Source organism: Egretta garzetta, unplaced genomic scaffold (genome assembly GCF_000687185.1).
Source record: "Egretta garzetta isolate BGI_Z169 unplaced genomic scaffold, ASM68718v1 scaffold365, whole genome shotgun sequence".
Classification (NCBI taxonomy): domain Eukaryota; kingdom Metazoa; phylum Chordata; class Aves; order Pelecaniformes; family Ardeidae; genus Egretta; species Egretta garzetta.
The window spans coordinates 1,160,262-1,175,659 of record NW_009259602.1 but is presented as its reverse complement, the minus strand read 5'-3'; the positions used below and the strand labels follow the sequence as shown (position 1 = coordinate 1,175,659).

The 15,398-nt window shown below is 49.5% G+C and overlaps 2 protein-coding genes across 2 annotated transcripts in view; one reads left to right on the top strand and one right to left on the bottom strand.

The window, feature by feature from the left end:
* Positions 1–5,794, top strand: part of MCAM (melanoma cell adhesion molecule) — a 22,608-nt gene extending 16,814 nt beyond the window's left edge. Inside the window, exons 6-16 of the mRNA XM_035893933.1 lie at positions 1–61; positions 247–426; positions 514–641; positions 805–967; positions 1,056–1,177; positions 1,485–1,623; positions 1,739–1,860; positions 1,960–2,095; positions 2,829–2,970; positions 3,418–3,535; positions 4,417–5,794. The exon at positions 1–61 is cut by the window's left edge and continues 6 nt beyond it. Of these exons, the coding sequence (XP_035749826.1) occupies positions 1–61; positions 247–426; positions 514–641; positions 805–967; positions 1,056–1,177; positions 1,485–1,623; positions 1,739–1,860; positions 1,960–2,095; positions 2,829–2,970; positions 3,418–3,535; positions 4,417–4,446 (1,341 nt within the window). The 3' untranslated portion in view covers positions 4,447–5,794. The remainder of the gene's footprint in view (positions 62–246; positions 427–513; positions 642–804; positions 968–1,055; positions 1,178–1,484; positions 1,624–1,738; positions 1,861–1,959; positions 2,096–2,828; positions 2,971–3,417; positions 3,536–4,416) is intronic.
* Positions 5,795–13,588: 7,794 nt separating this feature from the next.
* CBL (Cbl proto-oncogene) overlaps positions 13,589–15,398 on the bottom strand; it is a 45,057-nt gene continuing 43,247 nt past the window's right edge. Inside the window, exon 16 of the mRNA XM_009638450.2 lies at positions 13,589–14,636. Coding sequence (XP_009636745.1) covers positions 14,356–14,636 — 281 coding nt within the window. The 3' untranslated portion in view covers positions 13,589–14,355. The remainder of the gene's footprint in view (positions 14,637–15,398) is intronic.

Genomic DNA, 15,398 nt, shown 5'->3' with positions numbered 1-15,398 from the left:
TTCCCGCCCCCCAACATCACGTGGCACAAGAATGGGGAGCAGCTGCGGCCAGAGGATAAGAGTGAGTTGGATGGGGATGGGGAACAACACCTGCCTGCTCAAAAGAGGGGCTGGGGCATTTGTGCTATCCCGGGCCTCATCAGCTGGGGACAGGCAGCCCGTGGCCACCCAAAGGAGCCCTGTGCTCCCAAGGGAGCCCTCCTCGCCTCCCCACGGGCTGGGGCACAGTGGCTGTGTCCCCTGCAGTGGTGAAGATGCCGACCACGCTGACCCGTGAGTCGAGTGGGCTGTACACGGTGAGCAGCACCCTCTTCACCCACGTCACCCGGGAGGACCGCAACTCCTTCTACCACTGCACCGTGCACTACTGGCTGCGGGGACAGCAGCGCGCCATGGAGTCGCGGCGGGTCAACGTCACCGTCTTCTGTGAGTCAGGGGCTGGGGGCCGTGCCCACTGCCCGGTGCTGCGTGGCAGGGTCCCACACCGACCCTCCCCACTCCCTCCTCCCCCAGACCCCGCACAGCACGTGAAGCTGCAGGTCATGCCGTCCTCGGCACTGGTGAAGGAAGGGGATGATGTGAAGCTGGTCTGCGAGGCTGATGGGAACCCAGCACCCGTCTTCAGCTTCTATAAGAGAAAGGTGAGGCTGGAGGGGACCTGGGCACCTCTCCCTTGGCAGACATCTCATGTCCCGGCTGCTTCTTGTTCCCTGCCTAGAGGGCCCTGGGGAGTGGGATGCAGTGGCTGGGTGGAGGAGTGCCTGTGTGGGGCTAAGGGTTCTGCTTTCTCCCCACTGCCTGCAGCTGGAGGGCAACTGGCAGGACCTGCCGGTGACGTCAGGCACCAGCAGCGGGGTGCTGAACCTGAACAATGTGAGTAAGAACAGCAGCGGCCTGTACAGATGCCAGACCCTGGACTTGGATGATATGAGACAGCTGGAGGAGGATGTGGAGCTTGTTGTGAACTGTAAGGCGGGGGACGGGACCCTGCACACCTCGTGGTGGGTGCCCCATCCCTCCTGCTCACCCTGCCCTGGTCTCCATCCCTCTCCTAGACATTGAAGGTGTCCATGTGAAGATGGAGCCATCCTCACCCCTTCAGGAAGGGGATAGCGTGAGGCTGAGCTGTGATGCCTACAGCCCCGTGGCCCTAAACTACCAATGGAGGGATGAGAAGGTGAGCAGGCATTCGGGTATTGTCAATGCTCAGGCTCAGCGAGTGTGGGCTTTGCAGCAAACTGGGCAGAGCTGGGAGCTTGCTCCATCTCTCCTGAGAGATTCCCCCTTGCATGGAGCCGTGTTGTCCATCTCTACCTCTTCACCTCCTGGCCAGTACTGCAGAGGGGTCCTGTGCTTGTAGGATCCCTGGCTCTGTGTGGGAGGGAGGGCTGAGCCCCTCTGGGACAGCCGCAGAGCTTGGGGAGCTGGGCACAGGAGGGTCTGGTGCTCAGGGCTTACTGCTGGGGCACATCCCTTCCCAACAGGGCAAGAAGATCTCAGAAGGGAACCAGCTCTTCCTGAGAAACCTCACCTTTGAAACCTCCCGCAACTTCAGCTGCAGGGTGATGGCACCAAGCGTGCCGGGGCTGGAGCAGAGCGAGCAGGTGGCTGTGGCTGTTCAGGGTAAGAACCGGCGTGTTTGTGGGCATGCCGCCTTGCCAGAGGGAGTCCCGTCCTGCCCAGCATCAGCCCCGTTCCCCTCCGAGAGCCACGGGTGCCTGATGTGCCCTTCTCACAGGGAAGCCACGGATCGTCGCCATCAGCTCCCCGCTGTACGTGCGGCAGGATGAGGTGGTGAACCTGACCTGCAAGGCCATCGCTTTCCCCAGGCCCTCTGTCCACTGGGATGTCAATGGGACGGTGAGAGCTGGGGAGGGTGCTGGGTCCAGGCCGTGGTCTCTCAGAGGGGCTGTCCATTGCCTTGGGCGCTGAATCATTCGCTGCCTCCCCCCCTCACAGGCTCATGAGTACGTTGAAAATCAGCACATCGCCAGCAACCTGACGGTGCGCGTGAACCACCACCTGCTGCGGGCAGGAGCCACGTGCAAGGTCTCCAACGCGCTGGGTGTCAGCGAGAAGCACATCCAGCTGCTCGGTGAGTCTCAGGCACCGCCTTTTGCCCCGGGAACCCAGAGAAGCACTGGTTCCCCTTGCACAGGTGCCATGTGTGCCATGGTGTGGCTGAGCTCTGTCTCTTTCTCTTCCTTCTCTACCAGTGGAGTCCATCAGAAAAGGTCAGTCTCCTCACTGCGCTGGGTGCGTGCGTCCGTCAGCCCAGGCTCTGGTGGGAGCATGCCACCAGCAGGAGTCACACTCGCCTCTGGTCTGGGGAGGGAGCCTCTGCTGCTGGCTCTTGCACTGCATCCGTCGCTGCTCCTCTCTCCCTGCCAAGCCGCGAGGGAAACAGAGGCTCTGCCTCCGCCTGTTTCTGCAGCGGTGTGAAAGCTGCCTGCTTGTCCTCAGCCTGCAGCCCAGCAAGGCCATCGAGTGTGGCTTCCTGCAGCCCAGTCCTGCTGGGCAAGGAAGCAAAGGCATGGCCTGGTGTATTGCAGGAAACCCTCTAAGCCATCCTCCTATGGCACGCAGGGGCATGGCAGCTGGGAGCAGAATGCAAAGCGTATTCATGCAGAAACTGCCCTAATGGAGCATTTTTGTACTGACATCTGCATCCTGCAGGGAGCTGGAGAAGCACAGGGAATTGGAGTCCCCATGCTGCTTTCTTGGGGGAAGGGGTCCTTTTCTTGTCCGCAAGGGGGTGCAGTAATGCAGAAGCTGGAGAGCGTCAGGGTGGGACGGGCATTAACTTCTTCCTCTCCCGTTGTGTTTAGATCAAAAGACAGCAGAGAGCAAAGGGGTGATCATTGTGGCGATCATTGTCTGCATCCTCGTGGTGGCTGTGCTGGGGTCTGTCATCTACTTCCTGCACAAGAAAGGCAAGATCCCCTGTGGCCGCGCTGGGAAACAGGACATGTAAGCACTGCAGCCTGCCCTCCCAGGGAGCCCTTGGGGCCAGAGGCGCTTGCTCATGCTTCCCATCTCATTGCACCAGCCGCTCCCTGCCCGATGCGGAGGGAGGCAATAGTGCAGCCTCGGGGCGGGGGGCACCGCGCTGGGGTCTCGGCAGCGCTTCCAGCTTCCCACAGCCTGGGGTCCGCACTGCTCGCCCCGTCTGTGCAGGGAGGTGATGAGGAGGACAGCAGAGTGGTAGAGCAGCCAAGGGTCTGCACCCCAGGGAGGGGCTGGGCAGCCCAAAGCTTTCCCGAGCTGGAGCCTCTTTCACCCCTGGCCTTCCTCTGCCCCAGCCCCGCTCCAGAGTATCCCCTGAGATGGAGCCCCAGGGCTTGGCCTCGCTCAGCCGGCCATGTGCCCTCTTTGATATCGCAAACATGTCTCAAAATTGTCACCTCCCTCCCCTAGCACAAAGCCAGAGGCACGTAAAGACAAGAATGTAGTTGAAGTTAAGTCAGATAAACTTTCCGAAGAGGCGGGGCTCCTGCAGGGTGCCAACGGCGAGACGAGACCTGCCACTGACCAGGTAGGACAGAGCGTCGGGCACTGCCCTTCCCCAGGGCCAGGGCTGCTCCCAGGGCTGGGAGCAGAGGTGAGGAGTGTACGGGGGGTGCATCGAGGTAATGCTTTTCTCCTCTCCGCTGCTCTTCTCCCAGCACTCCCCACCCTGCATGGGCCTTCATCATCCATCATCAGCGCTTGAGAGGGGCTGTGGGAGGGAGGGGAGGTGACAAAGCCACAGCTCTCTGCTCCAGGGATGTAGGAGCAGCCATCCCCTGCACATGTGCAGCTCTGCTCCGTGCCAGCCCCTGGCACCTCCTGGGAGCACACTGCCCACTGCCCAGCCTGCTTGGCACTGCCTCCTTCCAGGCTCCCTGGAGCAGGAGCTGGGCTCCCTGGGGGGCTCTGGAAGAAGGAACTACATAAATATCTCTGGCCAGGAGTCAGAGCAGAGGCTGCAGGAATGGGCCCTGCTGTAGCATCTCTGAGCCAAAGCTTTCGGTGCAGGATGAGTCTCCTGGGCTGCATACTTGCCTCTCACCTGGGGCTGAGAGCCACTGGGGGCTTGAGCAACTGTTCACAGTATCGGTGCCAGGCCATCACCGTGCTGAGGCAGGGCTTGCACGTCCTGCGGAGCCATAGGGTGCAGCGCCTGAGCCCACTGCAGTTTTATTTGCCTTAGGCCAAGAGATAACCCGTCGTGGTCCTGCTGCCCATGTAGCTTGTGCTTGTCCCTTGCCCCGGGGCAGATGCTCAGCCACCATGGGGTGGCCTGGGCCAGCGGCTCTCCCCCATCGCATTGCCATCTGTCATGCAGACACCTGCAGTGGAGGACCTGGTTTTATGTTCACCCCTAACTGGTTGTTTGTTGTTTTTTTTCCCTCTTTCTATTTTGGTGGACTGAAGAGCGAGAAATACATCGATCTGAGAAAATAGAGAGGGAATCTACTAAGTGCTTTCTTCCTTCAAACCTTTCCTGCTCTTGGATTGCCTTGTCCCACCCCTGCTCCAGTACCTGGGGAGCACGGCCAGAGACGATTACTGTGTCACAGTGCTGAGCCCCGATGCACAGGGGACACCCCCTGACTCACCTGCCCGTTACCTCAACTGTGGGCTTGCAGGTTGTCGACTTAGCAGCAGCAAAGCTGGACTTGCTTACTACTACAGAGAAGCCAACAGCAATATTAGTAAGAAATACCCCATTGAGCTACCTGGTGGAAGGATTTGAGGCTTTTTCAGGAAATGTGTCCTGTATGTGTGTGGGAAGGTTTTGATGTGTTTTACCCCAAACTTGCTCAGAAAAGCTGGTGAAATTTTACTTTTGGGATGTCCCAGGCACCTTAGATGTAGTGGTGTGCAGGTTAGACGAGCGAAGAATGCAAGTGGTGTGTTAGAGCAGCATTTGCCAGCTGCTGGGGAGGTGTTAGTGCTTTGCTTTTCCTTTTGAACTGTTCTTGTCTTGTTGGTTTAGCCCAGCCTGTCCTGACGGTGCTGTGCAGGTAGGGAGCTCCATGACGGGTAGCTGTGATCCTACGGGAGGCGAGTACCTGGCAGAGCAAGGACAGGGGTGCCCATCTCTCGGGCACATGCCAGACCAAGGGCTTAGGTTCTCTGGTTTGTAGCATGGCCTTGCTGATGTGAGGGGGGAAGGCTCCTCTCTCCCTGCTTCCCACGGAATTGGATTGCTTTTAGGGGGGGTGCACAGCTGCTGGCAACAGTGGGTGTGAGTGTCCCCCCAATTTAAAACTAAGGAATATTAGACCAGGGCCAGTTGGCGATGTCTCAGGGTTTTTTTGTGCTGAACAGTTACCAGCCCCAGGTAAAGCTGTTTTATTTCTGTGCTTGGTGGCACCCCTGGCCCCACAGCCGGGCTGGTGCTACAGCGAGGGGAGACGGGCAAGCAGCTTGCCTTTAGCTTCACACTGCCGTGGGCTGTCCCACGCCTGAAACATGGCTCTCCCTCCTCCTAGAGAGATCAGCCCCCTGCAGCCCCTCCTTCCTCTAAGTCACATACTCTGTACTCAGTGCTATGCTGTCCACAAGCCTGTCACCCCCCAGCCCTTCGGCGAGGGGCTGACTAGCCCTGGGCGACAGGAGAGGTGTCCCCTTGCGCACCCCCAGCATCCTCTGCCGGTAGCAGGGAGCCGTGCAGCAGCCGGCAGCCAGCACCCTAAGAAGCGGTGAGCTATACTCATGAGCTACAAGTGTTGTCGAAGCAAAAGCTTTGGTTTATATATATTTTTGTTGGATTGTGTGTAAATTTCCAGAAGTTTTGTCTGATACTCGCGAGGTTTTTTTTATATATGTGAAAATAAAGTAAAAAGTTCAAAGCCGGGGTCTGAGTTTCTTCCCGCTAGCAGCAGTCCCACCGGGATGGCAAGGGCAGCCTGTCTCCCCTGTCCCCGCTCGATTTCAAGGCTCCTGTCCCCAGGAGCAGGTTACCAAGGCTGGGTGGCACCGTGCGCACTCCCACCTCTTAGGGCTGCTCCCACAACAGTGGGACATTCACCTGGGCCATGGGCTTAAATCAGCAGACGAGCGAGTGTCAGCCCGAAGCCCTCCTCACCCAGGCTGCCAGGACTGGACGCTGCTGAAGGTCGTGGTGGGCTGGGAGCTGCTGCCCCGGGGTCTCAGCCTGGCTGCCCTCAGCAAGGCATCTGCAGCCATGCACGCTGCAGCGGCTTTGGACAGAAACGGCCCTTCGCTTCCCGGACGAAGCCAGCGGAACAGAGTTGCCTTAACCTGCCCTTGCGCCGCGGCCGGGGCAGGAAAATCAATTCTGCACACTGGTAATAGGTGATGCTGTTAACAGGTGATGGACGAGCCCGACACCAATGCTGAGAGGTAGCGGCAGGTAAGGACTAACGAGGTACAGGTAGCTATTAGTCGATAATCCTGTGAGGTTCTAACAGATGACACGTTTGTACCTCCTGTAGCTGGGAACAGATAATTCTGTAGATTCTAATAGGTAACTGCATTAACAGCTAATAGAGAAACTAACAACTACTAATACTAATAAATTACTAATCTATTCTAATAGGTAATTGTAGTATTAGACTGTAATATATAATTATATTACTAGTGATGGTAGATACTAAGAGATTATACTGTCATTAATGGATCCCAGCAGTAGAATCTATTAGATAGTTTTATTAATAGCTAATGTAGCTACTAATAACTACTCATTGATAAGTCTGTCACTAGATTCTAATAGATAACAAGACATTATAATAAATAATTGTATTGATAGCTACTATAGATACTTATAGATATTAATGGATTTTTTCCTTAAAAAATTCAAATAATTATAACTGTTATTCGTATACTAGCTACTCTAGGTTCTAATAGATACTTTGTATTGATATATTCTAATACATTTTAATTGGTAATTGTATTAATAGCTAGTGCAGATGCTAAATAGAAATAGGCAGTTAATTTATTAGATGCTAATAGTAATAGCTTTTAACAGATAATTGCAATGATAGTAATACAGATATGAATGTAGTGTGGTGCTCAGGGACATGGTTTAGTGGTGGGATGGCAGGATTAGGGTAACGGTTGGACGTGAATGATCTTAAAGGTCTTCTCCAGCCTGAACAATTCTATGAATAGGTAACTGTGTTAAAAGATTCTCATAGATTACGAGACAAAATTGTATGGCTAGCTACTAAGTATGCTAATAAGAAATTCCATTAATGAATTTAATAATTCTAATGGGTAATTAAGTTAATAACTACTATTGACAACTCGATAAATAGTTTCTGTTATAGATGCTGTTAGACTATTGTATTTCTAGCTAATATAGATACTAATAACTACTTAATGAATAACAGTATTGTTAGATACCAGTAGATTATACAAGAAAAATCTTATTTCCAGCTATTGTAGATACTAATAATACCACAGTTACTGCTGAGGGACTGTTAGCATCTCCGGCAGCTACTACTAGAGCTATTTGTTAATTTTATTGCTATCCACTGGAATCCACCAACAGAATTGGGTTTAGCATTATTAATTTTTACAGCAGCTATCATTAATTTATTGATTGTATTAGACTAGACTATTACAGCTATCAGATAACAGCTACTGTAAACTACTACTCATAGATAACTAAGGTTAGATTCTCGTAGATACTGTATAGGCTGAAATAGCTATTTGTATTACTCCCTACTAGAGGTACTAATACATAGTTCTATTATTAGAATCTGTAAGAAAACTTTGCTACTTGCTGCTGTAGATGCTAATATATATACGTAATAGACCATTGTTTTACTAGAATCAATTCTAAAAATTGAATTACTATTAGTAACTGTTAGTGTCTACAGTAGCTGTTATCTGATAGCTGTAATAGTCTAGTCTAATGTAATCAATAAACAAAATTAATGATAGCTACTGTAAAAATTAATAATGCCAAACCCAATTCTGTTAGTGGATTCCAGTGGATAGCAATAAAATTAACAAATAGCTCTAGTAGTAGCTGCCATAGATATAACAGTCCCTCAGCAGTAACTGTGGTAATTAGAACCTCTCAAGTTCTAAGAGAGAATTGTTTCACTAGCTATGATAGAGAGTAATAACCCACTAACAAATAAATGCAATTCTGTGGTTGCACTGTTAGCTGATGCTGTAACAGCTCTGCTCCCAGCTAGGGTAGATGGTAATAAACACGAACAGACAACTCTGTCACCTCACTGACATGGCTGAAGGCGTCAAACTGCCCCAGCTAACTGTGCTAACACCTTCGATGGGTGGCAGTAACCACGGGTCTGGTACCAAGACTTAGTTCAAGTTGTGGGCACCACCACAGGCCCCGGCATGACCCATCTGATGCCTTTGACTCCATTGCACGAGACTGAAGGTGCTGGATACCATTAAACCACACATACTCTGCCCTTGACCCCAGTTCATATTGTTTGACCCCAGTGTCCTCATTTGACCCCAGTGTCCTCATTTGACCCCTGTGTCCTCATTTGACCCCATGAAGGTGATTTTTGAGAAGCCACAGTGACCTCATGTGACCCCAGTGTCCTCATTTGACCCCCGTGTCCTCATTTGACCCCAATTAACCTCATTTGACCCCATGGAGGTGATTTTGAGAAGCTACAGCGACCTCACGTTACCCCAGTGTCCTCATTTGACCCCTGTGTCCTCATTTGACCCCAATTAACCTCATTTGACCCCATGGAGGTGATTTTGAGAAGCTACAGTGACCTCACATGACCCCAGTGTCCTCGTTTGACCCCTGTGTCCTCATTTGACCCCATGGAGGTGATTCTGAGAAGCTACAGCGACCTCACATGACCCCCGTGTCCTCATTTGACCCCCGTGTCCTCATTTGACCCCAATTAACCTCATTTGACCCCATGGTGGTGTCTTTGCATGGTCACTTGGCCTCAGTTGACCCCCATGTCCTCATTTGACCCCACTGTTACTTCTTTGAGGCGTTCAGTCAATGCCTGTGGCCTCTGTGTCCCTATGTGACCCCCAGGACATGTCAGTTGACCCCCCCACTGTCCTGGGGGGGTGGGCCGCTTGGCCAGCTTGTCCTCATTTGAGTTTCTTTCATTGAATAGCCCCTCCGGGCTCTGGGTTATTGCGTGTCACGGAGCCCAGGACCTGCCAGACTCTGCTGGATCCTACCTGCTCTCCAGACTGCACCAGAGTCTGAGACATGATCCAAGGCTGGCAGGGTCTGGCAGAGTCTCACAGGGTCTTGTCCTGTCAGCCCCCCCTCGCCTTACAATCTCCGGCAGGGCACGCTGGACTCCAACAGTGCCTAACATTGCACAGTATCCATTAGCCCACACAGTATCAGAAGTGTGTCATGTTATTTGCGTATGTATAATTTTTGATTTATTAATTACTTTTCCTTTATATTTCACATATAATTATATGCATAATTTTGTAATATATACAACTATATAATGGTATGCAAGGATTATAAAAGTCTTTCAGACTCTGTAGTAACGTACTAACAGGGTCTGTGAGAGGCAATTGGAGCCCAACAGACTGACGCTTCAGGAACTGCTGGGCCCCACAGCCACCGCAGAACCCGTCAGACTCTGCCAGACTCCTACGGACTCCCTCAGCCTGCTCCTGGGCGGTAACAAACCTGCTGAAGTCATCTGCAGACTCTGAAAGGTCCTGATGGATCACAGGCTCTATTAGTCAATTCTATTAGCGTACCTTAACCCTATCACTAGACTTGCAAACTTCGTATAAATCTTTCCTGCGCTCTGTTTGTTAGCATCCATGACACGAATTAGAATTTAACAGATAATTGCGGTAATAGTTAAATAGGTGCAAAGTCAGTCGCAGTCTGCAGGAGATCCAGGAGAGTAACTGAAGATCGCAGCCTTGGGCAGCCTGCACGAGAGGACTGACAGGCTCCAGCAGGATATTCTTTTTCCAGGACTCACAGAACCAACACAACACAGACGATATGCTACAACAAAGGAAATTTTATTTAAAAATAAAACTTTGTTTTGTTTTCTTTTTACTGACACAGGTGAATGAAATCCCAAACAAAGAAGCTCTTAGTGGGCAGCATACAAGAATGGAAACAATTAATAAATAACATTAGTATAACCTCTAAACATTAACAATGCATTTGCAAACAAAATGAGGACTTTAAACCAAGTGAACCTTAAAGCTCAGCTACTCTCTGTAAGAATATTTACCTTCTGTTTTTCCTTATTCTTTACAGATCTGAAAGGATTAAATACTGCTATTATATTTTTATATTAATGACACTATTATACTTTTTTAAAATAATTTGTGAAAATCTCAACATTTTTAACACTGATATTATACAAATTGGTATTTGTCATTCAAGAGAAAGAACAACTGTTCCTCCCCCACTGGGAATTTCAAAAAAGATTTCTGTTAGGAACTTTAAAACTAAGTATCCTTATTCCCCACTAATTTTTAAAGTGGCACCTTTAAGGAAGTGCCCTGGGAGTTGCATTTTTTCTTGCTCAACTGAAAAAAACCATTTACAGTAATGACCCTGCCTCAGGATTAGCTACAGTATTGTAATCAGTCTAGTACAGGAAGCAACACGCTGTACTCGGAGCCTACCTGGCTCCCCCAAGATAAGGGCTCAGCGAAGGGCATGCAGAAAAGCTGTGTATAACAAAAGCAAGCCCGCCGGCTCCCAGCAGAGATACTCCACGCCTCAAGCTGCAGCGCTTGCAGAGGTAAACACGCAAGGGCAGTGCAGCAGACAAGATGCACCACATCCCTGTCAGGATACGTCCCATTCAGCTAGGGTGGCATTGAACGTACTAAGCCAGCTGGAAACCCTCTTCCGAACAGACGATACTCGTCTGCTTGCCACAGCTACCTGCTGCTCACTGTGCAGAGGCTCGTGCTGGTCCCACATGTTTTGTGCCCAGCTCTTACTGTACAAAGTGTCTTCTGCTTGCTTTGTGTCCTGGCTAACAGGTAGGGGGAAAACCAGCACATTTTATGAGCAGAACTCGTATTTTGTTACAAGCAAAACCAATCCTGTCCTACAATTCTACTGTCTTCACACCAAGCTTAGTACAGCACCAGTCCAGACAAGTCACTGTTAGTAACAGATAAAGTAGGAAACCTCCACAGTTGAAATGCTACAAAACACAGTGTCATATAGTTGAAGTGACAATTGCCCATCTTTCCTGCCCCTTCTTTTTACCCCTTTCAAAGCAGTCTCACACTCAAAGGCATCTTTACCGCTTGTCTAGTTCGGGCTCTTCATTCTCACAGAGGGGTGGACACTCAGATCCAACCTAGCGAGGCAGCATTCCCTTAACAAAGGCACTAGACATTTGGGGTTTTTTTTCCTTTTTAAAGTAGCGTCATAAAGTTAACTTCTTAAGAATAAAGATCAAGGAGGCAAAGGAGAAAAAGAGAAATCAATCTTAGGCTTACCTTTCTGAAAGAACAAGAAAAAATACACTGTACAGTGCCTGGATTGCCTTCACAGAGCACAGCCATAAGACATGGTCAGGACTCTGCTGCACTTCAGTGCTACTAGCAAACACTTACATGTCAAAGGAAGAAAAGCCAAGACTTAAGTTTCTTAAATCAGTTTGAGAGACAAACAGTGCACAGAAAGGACACATGCAGAAAAATTAGTGATACATGCCACAAAGATTGCTCTCTCTAATCTCTAATACCTGGAACAATACCCATAGGAACATCTCTCGGCACATAAACCCCGAAGACGGGTCTGTAATAGCTCTGCTAGGCATGATTTAATTTAGCATTACAACAAGCCTGCAATAAAGGGCTTGAATGGGACAGGGCATCACTACTCTGATCACACACACTGTGCAAGACAAGAGTTAAGGCTTTCTAGCTGGCTGGACTTGGCTCTTATGCAGCCTTGGCAGCGGCAAGAGTCACACGCCACACTTGAACACACTTGCACTGAGTTTACACAGCAAGCCAGAGAAGAAGTGGCTCCAAACCCAACACGGAGCTAGTGGCAGCACTGGAGAGAATACAAAAAAGAGGGAAATAAAACCGTAGTGCTGCCTCACAAAAGGGTTTTTATCTGGTTCTCCAGGACAAAGCCAGGAAATAACTCTCTCATGCTAGGACTGGTTGGTCAGGCTCTCAAGTGTAACATGTAGATCTACTGAGAGAACAACCAGAGCTGCCCTATGTTCCTGCCTCAGCAGCACACATGCTGGGCTTGCTTCTCTAGAAGCTCCACAGACACAAATGACCAAGGCTGCCATGCATAACTGGCAGAGCACGTCACACAGAAAGAGCAGGACCGGCTCACGATACCGCTGACTGATGCACATATGGGCAGAGGAAAAAGAAAAGCTCTTCTTCCCTGAGTGCAATATGCACTGACATCACCTACGCTGTAACTCAGCACCTTCACCAAGGCCAGACCCTGCTCTTGGCTGTGCCTGACCTCTCCCTGCACCACCATGGAGCAACATGCCCACTGACAAAAATCTCATCAGTGTGCTGCATGTGCAAGTTTTGGCCCTGGCCCCAAAATAGCAACGGTGGTGATGGCCTGTAAGTGTTGTGGGAGATCTTATGGTTTCAGAGAATGTTTTCTTCACTACATAAAGAGGGAAGTAAAGGGAGACAGTTCATGCTTTTAAACTGCCTGGAACCCACTGACTCAATTTATAAAGCTGTAGATCTAGAGAGAAACCTATACTCTACATAAACCAAACATTTTATGCTTAGTTCCCTTTCCTAATACTCATCAAGTCCTCTCCGCCACCTGCAAGCCATTTCTCTGAGATCTGGGCCCAGCTACTAGGTTCTTTAAAAGGCTAAACTCCATCCAACTGCCATAATCACTCCAATAATATTTCAAGCTGCAACCCTTTGCCTACTTAGGCTAAGTGACTACTTAGAGAGATGCAAATAATGCTAGACATGCTTCAAAAGGCTAATAGCCTCTCAGTGCACACAGAGCACTTGTTTGTCAGGCTGTGATCTATGTATCCCTACTTCATTTAAATCCTCTCAAAAGGAACCATACACTTGTCACACATCAAGCATATATGAACAGAGTTAAGTAGCTGAGTATGCGAGTCAGGTTTTTTTAAAGTAGCAGCTGAGTACTGACTTTTACAGCTGTGTGATCATTTTACAAATACAAAAGCTTCCCAGATCTGTTTTAACACAAGCTCTGGCAATACCTTAGAGTAATGGAAATGGAAAGAAGAGCCCCCATGTTGTTTTGATAGCCGTGCAGAGAACTGCTGCATTTCTTTTACTGCAAAGCAGGTAAGATACCAATGAATACATCAGCTGCATCTACCAATTCCACAAAACAGCCTGGCACAAAGACAGCTGGCTCCCGCAAAAGCTCTCTGAAGGAGATGATGGAATGTGTGTGAAGGCCACTAGTCTGCAACAGCCACCATGCAATTAAGATAAATAAAACATCATATTTACCAGGTGCAACATTCCTAGAGAAAGAGCACATGGGAGTGTCCAGTGACGGCTGCTCAAGCCCAGCAGGGCCACAATCAAGTTTGAGCATCAAAGCACAAAATGCTCAAGGCTAAAAAAGGAGAAGCAGCAGCCTGTTGTTTGCTCTCACTCAAATTCTTCCCACCCTCTCCCACCCCTCAAAAACACGCAAAACTCAGCACATCTAGCTGCCTGGAATCTGGTGCTGCCAGTGCTGTCGGCAAGAGGACACAGATAAGAGATATCCAACTCTCAGCACTGTCAAGAGCAAAACACCTGACAGAAGCTAGTCATGCTATCTCCAGGCAAAAAGGGAGGACTTGAATCATAAGCAATGAATGCTATTATTACAGGCAAGAGGGAAACGCCATGGCAAACAGGAAGCAATCAGAAGATTCTTCCAAGGTCTCCTATTTATTCTCAGCAGAAAGTGACCTCCCAGCTGCTCTAAAAAGCCTGAGCCAGACACACAGCAGCGAACAGATCCAAACCTAGTACCATGAACCACAGGACACACCACACCGACCTCGAGACTCTGTTTCTCAGAGCATTCACTTAGAATTCACAGCACAAAACACTGCCCCCAGCCTCCAGGGCATCAGCTCGGGGATCCCTTGTTGCGATGCCTTTCTCTACCAACACCCTGGAAATGAATCTGTTCTCTCAAACAAGAGGTAGGGGTAAAGGACTCCAAAACATTACACTGTATAAAACACCATTCCGCTCCATTTCATTCCACTGCTTTGAAATCTGGAACCACAAAAACCTGACAACTGATTCTTTTAAGAGGCAGGACTGACCTCAGCACGAAGTCTCTAAAGGAACCCCCTTCCCCTTTGGTGCATAGCTGGGCTACGGCTGCCCAGGCAGTTGGTCCACAGAAGTTGTGGGTGTGGAGGTAATGTGCTATGTGGCCACATGCGCAGGGGAGGAAATGGAAACAAACTCCCGGAGAATATTCTTGGCCATTTCAATATTGTTATGTGCAATGACCAGTGCTTTCTGAATGTCCTGATATGAGTAGCCTTGGCTCATTAGGTTCTCGATCTCACTGGAGAGTTGCAGTGACGCACTGGTCCCACTGCTGGCTCCGCCTGCTTGGCAGCTCCCTGCTTTCCGCTCAGAATTTATTCTCCGTGGTAGTGGCTTTGGCGGCCTTTCTGGAACTTGAGAGCCATCCGAAAAACCTGGAAGGAGAAACAAATGCATCACTTCAAAAAAGGACATGTGGTTCTTGCTTGGAACAAAGCGGGAATGACATTAGACTGATAAATGGCACTTCAGAAACATGCCACTGCAAGCTACGCCACTTTCTCCAACCAGCTTATCCTCTCGCACAACAGTACAGACTAGCTGAGCTTCCACTCTTATGTGCAAAAACGGCTGTGGAGACTTTTTTAATTAGGAGGTCCATTCAGGGTCATTAATTAACGATTATTTTAAAATTATGTACTATTTTAAGTATATATTACATTAAATATACATTACATATTACATATTGTATACTATAAAATATATATTATTTATTATTAAGGTAAGACCACATAAATAGAAAAAAAATTACAAAGGATGTGTGAGTACATGTGAGCAGAGCTCAGGTATCAGCCTTAGAATAAGCAGCAGAGATCTGCTGGGAGAAAATGACACAGAGAATATGCAACTTTACATTTACATTTTACAACATCCCATTTCCTTCCAGAATCAGACAGCAACCCCCAGACTGTGCAGATGCTGATCTCTCCTCACAGAACTGTTGCCCACATTCCAGCATGCTGAGGGACTGTATGCACAAAACCAGAGCTATCCGTTACAACTCATCCACCACAATTGCTCCACAACTGAATTATGCTCTCTGCTCCTCTTCCTCTGCCAGCCCATCAGCAGGCCAGGGCCATCTACGAGAGCTCCTGCCGAAGCTCACCCTACCTAATGGCTGGGCGGCTGGGCAC